At 32.4% G+C, this 16,604-nt stretch overlaps 2 protein-coding genes across 18 annotated transcripts in view; one reads left to right on the top strand and one right to left on the bottom strand.

Annotated features, from left to right (window-relative positions):
• Nucleotides 1–1,390: 1,390 nt before the first annotated feature.
• On the top strand, nucleotides 1,391–5,084 carry LOC106065843 (uncharacterized). 3 transcript variants are annotated; one of them, XM_056028731.1, is made up of 4 exons: nucleotides 1,391–1,455; nucleotides 2,460–2,700; nucleotides 3,858–3,928; nucleotides 4,667–5,084. In XM_056028731.1, the coding sequence occupies exons 2-4, from the start codon at nucleotides 2,531–2,533 to the stop codon at nucleotides 5,071–5,073; spliced, it is 648 nt and encodes a 215-aa protein (XP_055884706.1). In that variant the 5' UTR covers nucleotides 1,391–1,455; nucleotides 2,460–2,530; the 3' UTR covers nucleotides 5,074–5,084. The 3 variants fall into 3 exon arrangements, with proteins under 3 accessions (XP_055884706.1, XP_055884707.1, XP_055884708.1); XM_056028732.1 differs by having other exon boundaries at nucleotides 1,427–1,488; XM_056028733.1 differs by lacking the exon at nucleotides 1,391–1,455 and adding an exon at nucleotides 1,499–1,640.
• Nucleotides 5,085–7,522: 2,438 nt separating this feature from the next.
• The window catches only part of LOC106065860 (serine/threonine-protein kinase Sgk2-like), an 82,700-nt gene continuing 73,618 nt past the window's right edge, over nucleotides 7,523–16,604 (bottom strand). For all 15 annotated transcript variants that reach the window (XM_013224804.2, XM_013224811.2, XM_013224797.2 and 12 more), the window contains 6 exons: nucleotides 16,392–16,478; nucleotides 15,838–15,933; nucleotides 15,475–15,582; nucleotides 14,804–14,941; nucleotides 14,568–14,625; nucleotides 7,523–13,059 (listed from right to left, as the gene is read on the bottom strand). In XM_013224804.2, coding sequence (XP_013080258.1) covers nucleotides 12,941–13,059; nucleotides 14,568–14,625; nucleotides 14,804–14,941; nucleotides 15,475–15,582; nucleotides 15,838–15,933; nucleotides 16,392–16,478 — 606 coding nt within the window. In that variant the 3' untranslated portion in view covers nucleotides 7,523–12,940. The remainder of the gene's footprint in view (nucleotides 13,060–14,567; nucleotides 14,626–14,803; nucleotides 14,942–15,474; nucleotides 15,583–15,837; nucleotides 15,934–16,391; nucleotides 16,479–16,604) is intronic.

A 16,604-nucleotide genomic window follows, 5' to 3' on the forward strand; every position in this document is an offset into this window, starting at 1 on the left:
TTATATAATACAGACGTTACTTCAAAAAAGAAGATGATTACGTCCTACGCGTCATGCATTTAGTCATGCATATTAACCAATGACTTAAATTCTGCCAAGTCACTGGTTTTCCTGGCTAGCTCAGGCAACCCATTCCATGCTCTAATAGCACTAGGGAAGAAGGAGTATTAGTACAAATTTGTCCTAGCATATGGGACGAGGAATGTGCCTTTATCTTTGTGTCTTTCAGAGTATTTTATTAAATTTTGTTTTTGTATTTCAAGATTATGGTTCAGTGTTTTATGTATGATTGCTACTTTACTTTTGAGCCTTCTGTCCTGAAGGCTTTCTAAATTTAGTGATTTTACTAAAGGTGTTACTCTAGTCAAATGTGAATATTCGTTTGTTATGAATCTCACTGCTCTATTTTGTGTCTGTTCCAGTTTCTTAATGTTTTCTTGAGTTGAGGGGTCCCAAACGGAGGATGCATATTCTATTATTGGCCTAACCAAGGTTAAATAACATTTTAGTTTTATGTTCTTATTTGATTTATAGAAATTTCTTTTAATAAATCCTAATGCTTTGTTTGATTTTTTTGTAGTTTCATCAATATGTGGATTCCATGATAGTTTTTCATATATTATAACACCTAGGTATTTTGCGTTTTTAGTCTGTGTTACTGGTTTTAGTTTTTTTGTTACTCTTAACAACTGACATTTTTCTGGGTGGAAAGACATGCTCCAATTTGATTCCCATTTCTGTAATTCATCTAATTCTCTTTGTAAAATATCTGTGTCTTGTGTTGTTTTTATTGTTCTATATATTATGCAATCGTCTGCAAATAATCTGACTTTTGTTCCTGAAGTAATGCAATTTGGTAAATCATTTATGTAAATTAAAAATAGTAGTGGACCCAAGACTGTTCCTTGAGGTACACCTGAGTTTACTGTTATCGGTGTTGATTTAGAACCATTTATTATTACAGTTTGTTCTCTCCCTATCAGAAAGTCTTTAATCCACTGATGACTGATCCACCTAAATAAAAACGTAAGAAATAATAATTGATTATATTTGTAATTATATTGGTAACTAATAGATCTGGAAATAGATCTATTATAAATCTAAAACAGTTACTCTGCATTTGAAAAATTTAGCCCTAAAAATATATACCTAGTTAGGCAGGCTTTGACTGATCACTGACAGAGTCTAGTAAATTTATATGTTTTTTTAAATAGTAGTCTAGATCTAGATGATAGTAGTATTACTGTTACTAACACTGAGTGTTACTAGTGTTAGTGTTACTGAATATCTATTTGTAAAATACTAAAAAAATTTATAATAATTTATTTATCTTATATAATAAGGACGTTACTTCAAAAAAGATGATTACTGCTGATGTGTGTGTTTTATATAGGTTGCACCACTCTGTGTTTCAGAGTAACATCCCTTGTAACTGTTATTGTCAACCAAGATGGCGTAAGATTAAATAGCTGATTAACCAGTGATTTGGTGTCTATGGCTTATACTTAGTTATACCTAGAGTTTTGTTATTATTTGTTCATGTTAATCAACAATTACGTCCAACGTGTCATGCATCGCATCTATTATTCTGCCAAGTCACTGGTTTTCCTGGCTGGTTTAGACAACTCATTCCTCAACCTGTATTATTATAATTATGATTATTAACTCCGAAAATAATTGAGGCTGTATATTATATATTATGTATATTTACTATATTATGATATCTGTGTATTATACAGTATAGCCAGTATGTTGAGTATTGCAGTATTATCACTATTATGAGTATACTCTCAGTATTGAGTATAGGGAAGAAATATTTCCTCATTTGTTACAATTTCTGTCAATTTTTTACTATTGTTACATTATTATTATTGTACAAATTTGTCCTAGCTTCAGTATACTTTAATTTTGTCTTTATTGACTTTATCTAATCTTGAAATAATTCTATTGACTATTCCAATGAATATTTATTAGATCTAGAATATGCATCCACAAAGAGAAAGACATATTTCCTATTCCATATAATATATTATTAGATATATTCTTATGCTAGGAATACTAGGATTAATTCGACAATTCGTACAAGCAGTGTGCACCTTTAGCCTTTACTGCCTTAAGATCCCAGTTCGGCATGAATGAAATAGTTTTTGTGGGGAGGTGTTTTTTTTTAGAGCCTTTTCTTTCAACCAGCAGAACTGACAGTGACAACTTTTTTCCTAGTTGGCACTAAGAGAATGATTTTATGAGAGATGGCTTTGCAAAATTTAAAAAAAATCAGCTTGGTGCTTCTTTAAAAAAAAACACCTTGCAACTATATTTGTGGAAGTCTGTTGGATCTATTATAGTTTTTTTTTTTAAAGTCACGGTATAGATAACATTTGAATCTATAGGCTATGCATTGTCTCTGTGAATAAAAAACTTCGACAAGTTAGAATGATATTTTCATTCTCTCTTTACAGACCTGGCTGAAAAAAGAAATGGTACAGCTGGAAACACAACTGTCAGAGTAATACTTTCCTAAAATAGATCAATGGTAACAAAACACAGTATGGACCATACACATGCGATTCACTTGTTTGAGCAGTATGACTTTCACAATGACAACAACTTTCTGGCAGGTTGGGATGTCATTGCTGGACAAATTGAGCCAACAAAAAGAGAGCAGGCTTTTATTCAGGCTAAAATATTTTATTTCAATAAGTAGGTTACAATTAATTAACAATAATTTTTTTAAATGAAATTTCATCGGACTAGTTCATATAACTTTCATATGCATTAGATTTACTTTTGAAAATATATTTGAACAATTAAAATAGATATATTTAAAGAGTGAGAAAAAATGTATTAATTATTTATAACTTATATTTGTACACATATTAATTACACTGAGACAAAGAAAAGTAGTTAAACATGACTTAATTTTAAATCGCTGATTAACATGAACATCTAAGTTAATATATTGGTAAGTGTTAGACATAATAATCTTTGAAGGAGCATTTGTAATTTATTAGTCGTAGATAGAGAAAGAGAGAGAAGTTACAATTGCTTATCCAAGCTGAAGTTCTTTAGCTCTATTCTCCCTATCATACTTTACCATACATTCTGTCCTATTTGAGACACAGCAATTATGGCTTTGCCTGGTCATGGCTGTGTTATTTTTAATTAACCTTTTACTGACTTGCAGTCAGTTATAACTATTGATTTAAACAATCATCATAGAGCATAATTTATAGGCACCCCTTTCAGACCTTGCAATGTATGTTGGTGGATGATGTAAAGCTCATCTGTTTCTATGGCTGAGGATACAAAAGATTGTCATGAGGCCAGCACAACATCCTATCACCTAACTCCCCAACAAATGTCAGTCTTCACCTGTATTTGAACTCAAGACCCCTCAAACTGTATAATTTATAACAATATAATTTTATTATGGATCTATGCTTATTAAATTTATATTTTTAAGCCCTTTATGTAAAATTAAGTTTTCAGCTTAAAAAGTTATTAGTTATCATGTCTGATTCAGTAAATCGTTATATGCTCAAATAGAAATTAGAATGCATTGCTTCTTTTTACCTTAGTAAATTTAAGTGAAATAAATAGTTTTAAAATTAAACTATTTTTTGTTTAATTGTTTTTGCATTTTTAGTAATGTTTTATTTTTCTATTCACATAAAATGCTAGTATCTGCCTAAAATCTCAGACTTAAAGGCAACATGTTTTTATCATCATAATTTCTACTTTAAATAAACAAGAATGATGAAGAGTATAAACACTGATAAATAAATCTGGGAAATTAAAAATGATAATTTCACTTTTGATCTAATCAATGCTTACTCTGTGACATTGTCTACTTGCAGATGTGTGGCCAGGTTGGAGTTAGATGAATACATTTCATGGTTCAAAAATAAAAAAACACTTTTAGAACCAGGTAAAACATTTATTTATAAGAATCAGATAAAAGTGGTTTCACTAGGGTCCACTGACAACATGCTGTTAGCTCAGTGTTTCACTCTCCCCCCCCCCCCTTTTCCCCAAATCAACTCCTTCTCTTGGGTCTACATTGCATTATTTCTTGTAATAAGAAGATTGAAGTTTAAATAGAAATCAAATTAAGAAGAGGTGGAACAGGTCAATACTGAAGTGTGAGAGAAATTTCAGGCAGTAGAGCATGTAAGCTTGTCATAGGCCTGATTATGGTAAGTTCATATGCCTATTTGGTCTTGTAGTGAGCCTGTTCTGTCCATGCAAAGGACGCAAATCACACCCAGAAGTCAGCATTTCTACCATACAAAAAAGGGAGAGAGAGAAAGACCCATATATTAAACGTGTATAAGCATTTCTGTGTGGATTACTGTATGGAAGTATTTTTGTCTGGATTATTGTATATAAGTATTTTTGTATGGATAGCTAACTACAGTCACTGATTTTTTTAAAAAATTTGCTGAAATGAAAGTGCTATTTGTTTTTACTTGGGTGTCTTCACTGATGGGTGTCACCTAGAGCAGCCTGCACCCTCTATTGAGGCCACTGATCTATAATAGTGTAATTTGTACTAGAATCTATTTTTATTTTTTGCAAAGCAGTTTAATAAAATGTTTGTTTAAAAAAAATAAGTCTTTATAACTTTCATTCTGTGTTTTCATTACAACCAATCTTTCCATTTTAGTTTCAGATCAAACGCCATCTCTAAAAGACAGTGTAAATACATGTTTAACTGAGAAAACTCAGATGAAGGCAGTTAGCAGTGCACTGACTTCCAGCTGTTTTAAAGAGTTTATACAAGTAGAAAACAAAGCGGAACTTGCCTCTAAACAAGAGCACAACATTGACTATGTCAAAGACTCTATCAGTGAAACAGAGATCCAGAGTTACACAAATGAAAATTCATCAATGAGAAATGATAAAATTGATGAAGAGTGTCAGTTAAGTTTTTCCCAAGTCGCTGATCTTATATTAAACAATCAAGTTATTCCTGGAGTAAAAAATGTCAATGTTCAGCCAACTAATTGTACACCAACACCATCTCTGATGAATCGTAGGCCTAAACCATGGGAAATAAATACAAATGTTTGATTATTTAAAAATCTATGCTTAATTTATGATTTTTGTTTTCTTTTGGGTGGGAGGGTAAAACTCATCTTTCTATTGTAATAAATGCTTATTATATCAATAATGTCAAGTATAACAGGAGAGAAGAACTATTAAATAAGGATAAATAAGCTCTAGTTTTTTTTACAATGCTACACATTTTTTGATAAAGCTTTAATGTCTGTCACATTGAAAAAGCTTTTAAATTAAGTATAAATGTTTCTGTCACATTTAGCATTAAGTTATCAATAGTTTTAATTATATTGTCTTCAATACTAAGAGTATTAGAGCTTTTGTGTGTCTAACTTAAGAGCCATAGAATATCTTGGAAAATCTAAAACTAATTTAACAAGTGGCATGTTGGTTAAGTTGTTAAACACTAGTCTTTTCAGTTTTATTCTTGGTAGAGACTGGAGGTTCTTAACTACAGAGACTTGGATAAAACTCAGGGCTTTAATAGTAACATGTTGTTAATCTTTGCTGTGCTGTACAATGACAGCTGTCTTTTTTTTTTAAAGTTGGCCTCTGAGTGCTGGAGTCAGCTATCTATCTGTCTACTCAAGTGTTACCTAGAAATGATTAGTTGGCCTCTGAGTGCTGGAGTCAGCTATCTATCTGTCTACTCAAGTGTTACCTAGAAATGATTAGTTGGCCTCTGAGTGCTGGAGTCAGCTATCTATCTGTCTACTCAAGTGTTACCTAGAAATGATTAGTTGGCCTTCTTCAGTCAAACACATGACAGGAGATGATGAAGTCAGGAAAACATTTTCAAAAGTGATAACTTTTTTTTTTATACTATAACCAGAAATAAAACTCTTCTAAAGGTAAATCACAGAGCCTCTAAAGAGAAGACAGAGCAGTAAGTATATCCAGGTATTAATGAGCATGCTCAACTAGTGAGATGTTTTTGTTGAAAGTTTTTTGTGTTCAAAGAAGTAAATCAAACACAATGCTTTTTACAAACATTGTTTGTGTGTTTATAATAAAATATTTCTAATATTTATTAGGTTTTATTAAATGTAATTTGTTGACCTCCAGTAGTGAAAGAACTATAGTTCATCTCATAGATATGAGATAAAAGGCCTTGGCATTAGCTATGGTTGGAAAGATGTCGCCCAAACAGCAGCTCCCCCCCCATCCATGCAACTCATGTGTCAAAGGATTGACTGTTTAGATGTAGCACTGTTTGCTGCAAGCTGCCTAATGGTCACTGGCTCAATTTTCCTCTAGATTTTGAATCAGCACATAAAAATAAAAGAGCTATAAATTCTTTGCAATCATTTTATGTTTTTGTTTATGACTACCTGAGAAATCTTGAACAATATGGCCAACTTCTTAACATCTCTTCTAATTACTAGATCTAGATTTTAGTCTCAATCTAAAAATGATCAGAGTTGGCTCTCATTTTCATTGTCACTTGGCATAAATACTACACAGAGCAAGGGATAACCTTTTTTTTTATATAGGTTAGTTATTTTAAACACATAGTATTGTTCAGATTTAGATCCTGGTATCTGGGTCTGTGTATGTAATGTTAATTATTATTATTTTGTTATAGTCTATTTCTTTTTGTTTCATGTTGGCTTGGCATGCAAAAGTTAAAATAATAAAACTAGTCTTATGGATTTTTACTATTAATGTAAAATGCTGCACTCTTCTTTAATCTTCAGACTTTAAGACAAAGTGTCATTATTATTTAGTGTAGATCAGGAGTTATCAACCTATGGGTCGCGACACCCTTGGGGGTTGATTGACGATTAGCCTGGGGTCACCTAAGGCCATCAAAAATATGGATTGTTTTTGTCTATTCTTCTATTGCTGTGTGGGTGGGGGATTGTAAAAAAAGGCTTGCCGAGTTTAAAAGGTTGAGAACCGCTAGTGTAGATGTTGTTTTTCTGTTAAAACAAGCTTATAAAAACTAATCCCATAATAAAATTATAGCAAAATTTGTGTATATGAATACATCACATCCTAAGTAACATCAAATAAAGAGAAAGCTTTTTTTTTTTTAAACAAGAATCAGAGTGGCAGTGTAGCATAAGCTGAACAAATGTTCATTTGAGCCTTGCTCATACAATTAGTTTATAAAACAGAGATTATATAATGTGAATGCTTCAAAAGTATAAGTGATAATCTAATTATGGCAAGATACTCCATCCATACCAGTGGCCTGACAAGATACTCCATCCATCCCAGTGGCCTGACAAGATACTCCGTTCATCCCAGTGGCCTGACAAGATACTCCGTCCATCCCAGTGGCCTGACAAGATACTCCATCCATCCCATTGGCCGGACAAGATACTCCATCCATCCCAGTGGCCTGACAAGATACTCCATCCATCCCAGTGGCCTGACAAGATAATCCATCCATCCCAGTGGCCTGACAAGATACTCAGTAAATTGAAAAAAGAATGCACAAAATAACTAGTGGATATCATTTTGAAATAAATTGTTTATTTTCCAATGACAAACACTTATACCATACATCACATGTCTTGAGGTCTGGGCAAACATCAAATGACATTCTTTGAACAAACTTGTCTCAATTCATGTCAGCAAAGGTGTAAAAATATAAGTCATTTATTATCAAAGAATTATTTCATTGAGGCAAGGTCTAATGGGAATGTATAATCATTGACAGTAAAATACATCAATTGAATTGTTGGCCAAATGTTGACTGTTAAATTTTTTTTTTTTTCCCTCACTTACTACAGTATCAAGTCATTGGTGGAAGTTATAATACAGTTGTTCCTAGCCTCATTTTGAGACACAAACAAAATGTATGTAATTATGTGCAAACATAATAATTCATTTATGTAACTAAATATTTAACTAAAAAAAAAGGTACTGAATATTCCTATCATTTTGTGCATGTTAGACACATACATAAATAGAGCTCATAGACTGCAGAGAATCATGACCAATTTATTCTTACAATAAAACAATGTCACCAATCCAATTCAGCAATGCAGTCAAAATGCATGACCACTTAAACACATTTACAAAACATACATGCACTCGCACACTTTGCACTAGTGTATATATATCACTTGAAAGAATGAGCAGGCTTTGATTTCAATAATTTTTGTTTAGGGCAACATTATACATATATATATGAACCCATATATATATATATATATATACATTTTAACATGTACATAGTCAAAACAGTTTCAATTGTAACTGATTCAATATAAACAATCAAATTATATATACAGATACTACCAAAACTATATACAATCAATAAAAATCAAATAATTTGATTGTAAATGTTCAATAAATTATCACTTGCAAAAATTTGCTATCATTGAATGAAATTAGCAAGCCTTTTTGTTTTTAAATCCAGACTAGTTTATTTAAAACCCACAGCCAAAAAGAAAGAGATATAGACATGTTTAAAAATAAACAAACATCTTTTAGTACAAATCAGATAAAATAAAATAGTATTAGATTCAATGGAAATAGTATTAGACTCAATGGAAATAGTATTATTAGATTCAATGAAGCAAATGTTAAATAGAATAAAATCCTGTGGATAGACATAAGAGAAAATAAAAGAATGCAGAATGACAAGAAAAAAAAAAAGGGAAATATCTAGTAAGTAAATAAAAAAAAAAAGCAACATGGTTAATATGTTGATTCTTGTTTGTTTTTTCATTTATCTACCTTAGAACAAAATAATGATCTATTGAGTACATCCAGAAATGGTACAAGCTTTGTAAAAGTGGAAGACTATAAACTCAGATTTGGTCCTAAATCAAATGAAGAGATGAACAATGCTTTCTCTTATACCCTAACAAAAATAAACAAGATTAAAGCATGTTCAGAATTGACTCGACAGCAAACATGGCAAGAGAAATGAAAGAGAAGTCTCATTCATTCCTTGTTTTGCATTTGTTTAAATCAGTGATTCCCAAAGTGGTCTATATAGACCCCCAGGGGTCTACGAGGACTTCCAAGGGGTCTACGGAAGTGAAAAAAATAAATTGGGGGTCTATGGCCTGTTAATGGGGGTATACGAAGGCGGATCTCATTGAAGCATGACCATTCATGAAATTGACTCGTTCACACATGATTTGTACCTTAGTTAATCCTTTGAATTTCAACCCTGTTAGTGGAATGATTTTTTTTATTTAAAGATTTTAACGTATTTTTTTAAATACCTTAATTGTGTCTACATGAAAGTAATAATTTACATGGCCGAGTATATAAAATAAAATGTTGACCGTAAATTGTTGGTTATTAAAAATTTGGCTTCATTCTTTCTTTGTTGAACAACTATTGCATTTGTTCTTTATTTTTATGTAACAAAGTTTGAAACTATGTCGCTATGAAACCATCGAAGCTGGAACATCGAGAAAAGTCAACATGAAATAAAATAGATTAAGATTTGAAATAATTTTGAAAACTTTTAAATTCAGAATTAAGCCACAGTAGAAAAATGTTGATTAAACATCATAGGAAAGAATATGTTTGTGAGCGTCTTACAATATATTTACTTAGGCTTATATCAAACTCTAAAAATATGCACACTATAAGCAAAATATTGACTTTGCCAACAATTGAAGAGGTTTTATAATCTGTTTTACACAATCCTATATCTGATATCATTAAAAATTCCTCTAAGCAACAATACAGTTCAAAGGTGTAATGGTGAAATGAATTTTGGACAATGAATGGTTATCATGTTATTACGATTTACTTTTTTAAAAAGCTGGACTAGTTAACCTTGCCTGATAATGTAGTGGTATTATTATATTTTTGTTATGAATCAAGAAATTCATAAAGAATTGCTTTTTGCCTGAAATTTTGATCAATTGCTCCTTCACACTGAAGTATGATAGTTTTCGAAAGGCTTATATTTGACACTTGGAAAAGCTACCCAAGTACCTTGGTGTAACTTTAGATCGCAAACCAGGATATTGTAAGAAAGGCCTCAGGGAAACTTTGCATTGTGCGGAAGCTGGCATCCACGAAGTGGGGAGCCCGAGCAGACATGCTCCGATCCCTGTATTTAGGAGTAGTCCGATCACAGATAGACTACAGCCTACCTGTGCAAATTTATGGCTCTAGGACTGCTCTTGAACAACTTGATAAAATACAGTCCCAAGCACTAAGATTTGTCTGTGGAACCTTTAGGACAAGTCCAGTGAATGCGGCTGAAATAATGGCTAATATAGCTCCACTAACCCTTAGGAGGGAAAGGTCAGTACTGACCTGCTATGAGCGGTATAAAAGGCTGGATGAATACCTCCCAGCTAGAAAACTAGTGGATGGTTGGAGATGCAGAAGACGTATCCAGATGCAGTCTTTTATGCATCATGCCACTAGACTATCTGATGAAGCTGGCCTCTCCACCAACCGACAAAACATTCAACGCTTTCATCCCCTTCCCCCTTGGTGTTGCCCAACAACCCCAGACATACGCTTGAAATTAGTAGACCCTAATGCCACTAAGCAAAGCCGTTCATCTAACGACCTTCAAATCCTAGCTCTGGAGACCATTAATACCTTCAAGCTCAGTGCTATTTTTGCATACACTGATGGATCGGCATCAATAGATTCTGGAAGAGCAGGCTATGGAGCCTACATCGACTTTCTTGGCTCTCACACAGTCAAAATCTTTGGACCATGTGGTAGTGTTTGCAGTTTTGATGCGGAGACCATGGCAGTCTGTGAAGCCTTAAAAGTCATTGACTCTCAACTCGGCGAGGGACATTTGAGGGCAACACAGATTGTTGTGGTCACTGACTCAAAATCTGTACTACATGCTTTGCAAAGCCCCGGACCATGGCCCCCCAATATCAACACTGTCATCATGGCTTCACATAACATCAAACAACGCTATGGCACCCCTGTAATAATGCAGTGGGTACCGAGTCACATAGTTGTGACTGGCAACACAATCGCAGACTCTTTGGCCCACCAGGGAGGGCAAATTCCACCCACTGATCAGGCTGTAAGCTTTCATCAAGCCCTGGCTATAATACAAAAAACAGAAATGGAAAAGTGGTTTGAGTGCTGGGACAAGTCCCAAAAAGCCCGTGGAGTCTGGGAGCGCATGAGGCGCCCTGACCGCACTTCCCCGTGGTGGAGGCTGTCCAGGCCTGAGCAAGCTATTATAGCACAGTGCAGGACAGGCCACTGTCCTGTTGGCTCATATTTCTCGTGGCTATGGCCAAATTTCGATTCATGGTGCCCTCGCTGCGGGGAAGAAGAGGAAACCGTGCCTCATATTCTGTTTGACTGCCCCAGACTTGCTGATCTCCGTCTCGACAGGTCTGGGAAACCCAAAATTCTCGACCTGTATGGCGACATTCATGCACTACGCAAGACAGCAGGGTTTCTGTCCAGGGCTTTTGCAAGAGAGGATTTGAGCCTCTCAAGCCCTCACTCTAATGGAGTTTGATGATGATGATGATGATATTTGACACTATTTTTTTCTGAGTTCTTGGTTGCTAAGATCCTATTTTAAAACATAGAAATTAAACGGGAATCGGACATAGTCTATTTCACAAACTTGTTTCATAAATTGAATGAGGTTAACTTGCAGCTACAATGTGATAACCTAAATTTGATCAGCACGAAGGCATAATCTCAGTGTTTCATGTGAGGATTAAATTAATAAAGCATACAATGAATATGATAAATTTTCTTACTTTCCAAATTTAAATCAGTCAGACATCATCTAATCGAGAAGATAGAATGTTAGAATGTTAACCCGAACTAAATTGAAGCCCAAGATTGACATTTTATTATCAAAGCTGCCCACCAATAGGCGTTTTTTTTTTTGTTGTTGTTGTTTAGTTACTTCTTGTAATGCATATTAAATTTTATTTTGCTTTATTTTGCTTTGAATGTCATCAATAAATATATATCGCATAGTAATCAGTGAGAAAAGCACATCTGAAGTTAATGAATTTTCAAAAAAAATGCTGGGGGGTCTACCGAAAACTTTAAAACATGGCAAGGGGTCTACGAGACAAAAAAGTTTGGGAACCACTGGTTTAAATCATAAATATAAATGTATCTAGGACATTAAATGATTGTGCTGCTATCTCTTATAATCAATTCTATGCATAATTAAGATAATTCTTATTTAGGATGAACCCAAAGAAATATAATTCATATAGTGTGTTTTAATTTCAGCTTTATCAATGAATACCACCTATTTTTAAAATACATATAGCATAAACTAATGAATTAAAAGAAGATATACTTAAAAAGATTTTTAAAAGAACTTTGATATTTATCTACAAAGAAGCAACCAAACATGATTTAATTACAAGGTTTCAAAAACCAAGGTAAAAATTATTAAAAGAAAATTACTTTCTTAAAAAGAAGCTAAAATACAAATCTAGAAAAACTGACATTAAAAATTGATGACAATAAAAAAAGAAATCGATGATTCAATCATTTTTTAGGGCACTGTGGTAGAACAATGAAAAATTATGAACACTGATTGGCTTGAACAGAAATTCTGAGAAAATAAAATGGATTCTTCAACTTCTGTGCCAATACCAAAACATCATTCACACAGTCTATTCACAATGGATAACATTCATAAAAAAGAATTGCGTTGTTAAAAAAATATACATATATATACATTATTGCTGTCTTAAATTATTAGTTTTTTCTTTTGCATTCAACATATATGTGTATACATGATTCATATATGATCTCTTGTGAATGACAAAAATCAAATCATTCTTAATATTTTCTATTATCAACTTTTTTTTTTAAATTGAGGAATTTTTTTTTTTAAAGTGACTTTTAAAAACAACAACAAATCCTGATTAATTTCCAAAAGATACTTCATGCAGTCTTAAAATAAAAGCTGGACCCAGATTATTCATCCAAAAGCATCTTCTGATGGTGGCGCATAAGAGAATCCTTCAAAAACTCCATCGGCTTCCATAACACTGGCACTCACGAGCTTACTGCTTTGTCCTCCAGATCTCCCAACAGAAGCTAAGCACAAGAAAATAAAAAAAAACTTTCAAAGAGGTTTCAATAAAACTTTAAAGATGACTTCTGTGGACAAATTTATTGTTAACTCTTTATTTACGTCTGTTATGTTCTCAAAGTGAGTGCAACTACAAGCACCCTGTTTTAAATTCTCCCCGATTTGTAATATTTGTTGACTACTAGCATGATTTGAAATGCACCAATTAGTGATGTTTGTTTACATGGTTTGAAATGTACCAATTAGTGATGTTTGTTTACATGGTTTGAAATGCACCAACTAGTGATGTTTGTTTACATGGTTTGAAATGTACCAATTAGTGATGTTTGTTTACATGGTTTGAAATGCACCAATTAGTAATGTTTGTTTACATGATTTGTGCACCAATTAGTGATGTTTGTTTACATGGTTTGAAATGTACCAATTAGTAATGTTTGTTTACATGGTTTGAAATGTACCAATTAGTGATGTTTGTTTACATGGTTTGAAATGCACCAACTAGTGATGTTTGTTTACATGGTTTGAAATGTACCAATTAGTGATGCTTGTTTACATGGTTTGAAATGCACCAACTAGTGATGTTTGTTTACATGGTTTGAAATGCACCAACTAGTGATGTTTGTTTACATGGTTTGAAATGCACCAACTAGTGATGCTTGTTTACATGGTTTGAAATGCACCAACTATTGATGCTTGTTTACATGGTTTGAAATGTACCAATTAGTGATGTTTGTTTACATGGTTTGAAATGCACCAACTAGTAATGCTTGTTTACATGGTTTGAAATGCACCAACTAGTGATGTTTGTTTACATGGTTTGAAATGCACCAATTAGTGATGTTTGTTTACATGGTTTGAAATGCACCAATTAGTGATGTTTGTTTACATGGTTTGAAATGTACCAATTAGTGATGCTTGTTTACATGGTTTGAAATGCACCAAAAAGTGATGCTTATTTACATGGTTTGAAATGCAGTGTCTTAAACTGAGTAGAAATTGTAAACAATGCTGTACAGATTCAATGGGAATGGGGTCTGTCCGGAGACTCGACCATCTGGATATATATATACCAGATGGAATATTATAAAAGTCTATTTCACCAACAATATAAAGAAAATTCATATGGGGGCATCCCATCAAACATAAAAATAGATTTAAAATATCCAGGGGAACAAAGCATTATACACACACATATAATGCTATGAGACATCCAGAATAGACCAAGATCAGGAAACAATGTAATAAACAAAGTTGCACATCACCAAGAGAACTTAGATAAGTTACTGTACAGCAACAACAAAAAGAAATAAAGGCAGTCAAAATATGTAATGTTCCAGATGACTGATGTCAGGATAAATGACGTTCTACTGTATTTAAAGAAAATCTCATTTCATTAAACAAAAATGCATTGACAATCCAATTTTGAAGAATACACATATGAGAAGTTGAGAAATACACAACGGAATGTGTTTTTAATTTTATAGTTTACAAATGTACATTGAAATTGCATTACCTGGTACTGGCTCTCTGACAAACTCAGGATCAAAATGCTTTAGATCCAAATGGCCTGACTGGAAAAAATTAAATGGAAAAAAAAACACTTTAAAAACAATGTTTTTTGTTTTTTTTCAACTTTGCTACCTAATTAGTTTGACATTCTTTCAAATGTGTTAATTTAACTGTGAATTAAATCAGGATCAAATAAAAAATTCTAGCTAGTATTTAATGACTAGCATCTTATTAACATACCACATTGGGATTGTATGGAGGTGTAATTTTCTTGTCATAAAGGTCTTGCCAATCAATGTCTGAAAAGAATTCATTGTTCTGGATCTCTAGAAAATCTTTCTTGGCACCAAGTCTGTTTTCCTTTTCTTTTTGAAGTAACTAAAAATGATAAAATAAAAAAAGCAATAGATAAAAGGCAAAAAAAAAAAGTACCACAATCTGATATTATTCTAGCTCTTAACAAATTAAAATTTCACTGAATGGCCCAGATTTTTTTTTTTGTTGTAACAAAAGCAATATTAAATGGTAATACAGAAATGGTATAATAGATATAAAAGATTGTCACAACCATTAAATTTACTGTAAGCACAGAATATATTCTTGTTTTTAAAGTAACTTAGTAGGCATTCTAACATATTTAAAAACATTCTAACATATTTAGTACCTTTAGTTCAAATGGAAGAGTTTGGTAAATTAGAACCCTCTCACTAACATGTTGAGGATTTTTTGTCAAAGTGGGGAGGGGGAGTTACATCCCTTCATATACATCGCAATAAAGTTTTCTTACAATATTATTTTAATTTATTTTTTTTAAATATAGCATTTCAAACATATCCAGAAGCCATCTTAGTGCACCTGCCACATATCGTACAATAAACAAGTTTATAATCAGCTGTTTCAGTAATACTTACACCTTCAAGTATTGTCCTTCCAGCTGCAGAAACATTGGTGCGTAATCTTAGCGGTTTAAATAATATATTATCATACATTTCTGCTGTGTCTCGACTGTAAAATGGAGGCTGGAGAACAAAGTCTACTATTATGTCAAAGTCTAGAATTATGTCAAAATGCAAATTAGAAATAATTAATATTTATGGTAACAGAAGAAAACTAAAATGTAAAATGCATCATTGATGTGTTCAAAATAGAAAAAGGAAATTTGGTTTTCAACATTTTTAAATGCCAATATTTTAGTTCAGACCAACAGTAGCTTTATTGATTAATATATTATAAATAACCTGTAAGTTTAAAAGAACTGATTTTTGCCAACTTACCAAACCATATAACATTTCATACAAGACAGCACCTAAACACCACCAGTCTACTGTTTTGTCATAGGGTTTCTTGCGTAACACTTCTGGAGCTAAATACTAGTTGGAGAAGACAAGAGAAAACAATCTCTAAATCTTTTCCTTTAGAATAATTAGTACAGTAGCTAATTTTTTAAAATAGTGAAACATACAATATATTATATCATCAAAATTATTTTTGTTTTTGAAGTATGTACAACTATTCTTTAAGATAAGATAAGAAAGCAAGAAGTTAAATATGAATAAAACATGTAGAGTTTGAATATGTTCTCAGTTTTATTTTTTTTTTTATATAATTTTTTTGAGAAGAAGGATGCTTAAATTGTACTATCATTGTTCTTTGAAGACAAATTTTATTAGTGTCTTTTTTTTTTTAGAGAGGTTGATATGACTAATTTATTAAGTTAAAAATGAATCATTGATTATAACCAAAAAAGTTGAGATAAAAAAAGAATATTCAATCTTGGATTATTAGATTTATAGCATTTGATAAAAAAAGTAAATGACATCCTCAATACCTCAGGTGTACCACAAAATGTGGAGGTTGTTCCCTGACCAACAATGCCTTCCTTACATAGGCCAAAATCTGTTAGAACTATGTGACCCTTTCAAAAAGAAAACACAAAAGAACAAATGAAAACTTGCAATAGACTCAAAAATTAATTTCATTTAGCTCATAGTTCTAGAAGGAATGTTTTAAGTTGTTGAGTGAAGAAACTTTCAAAGTATTT

Source organism: Biomphalaria glabrata, chromosome 5, assembly GCF_947242115.1.
Source record: "Biomphalaria glabrata chromosome 5, xgBioGlab47.1, whole genome shotgun sequence".
In the NCBI taxonomy this organism is placed as follows: Eukaryota; Metazoa; Mollusca; class Gastropoda; family Planorbidae; genus Biomphalaria; species Biomphalaria glabrata.

Coding starts and splice junctions, on each gene's coding strand:
- LOC106065843 (XM_056028731.1), top strand. CDS start 2,531: ATGGTAACAAAACACAGTATGGACCATACACATGCGATTCACTTGTTT. Junction 2,701..3,857: donor AAAATATTTTATTTCAATAA/GTAGGTTACAAT, acceptor GTCTACTTGCAG/ATGTGTGGCCAGGTTGGAGT. Junction 3,929..4,666: donor AAAAACACTTTTAGAACCAG/GTAAAACATTTA, acceptor TTTCCATTTTAG/TTTCAGATCAAACGCCATCT.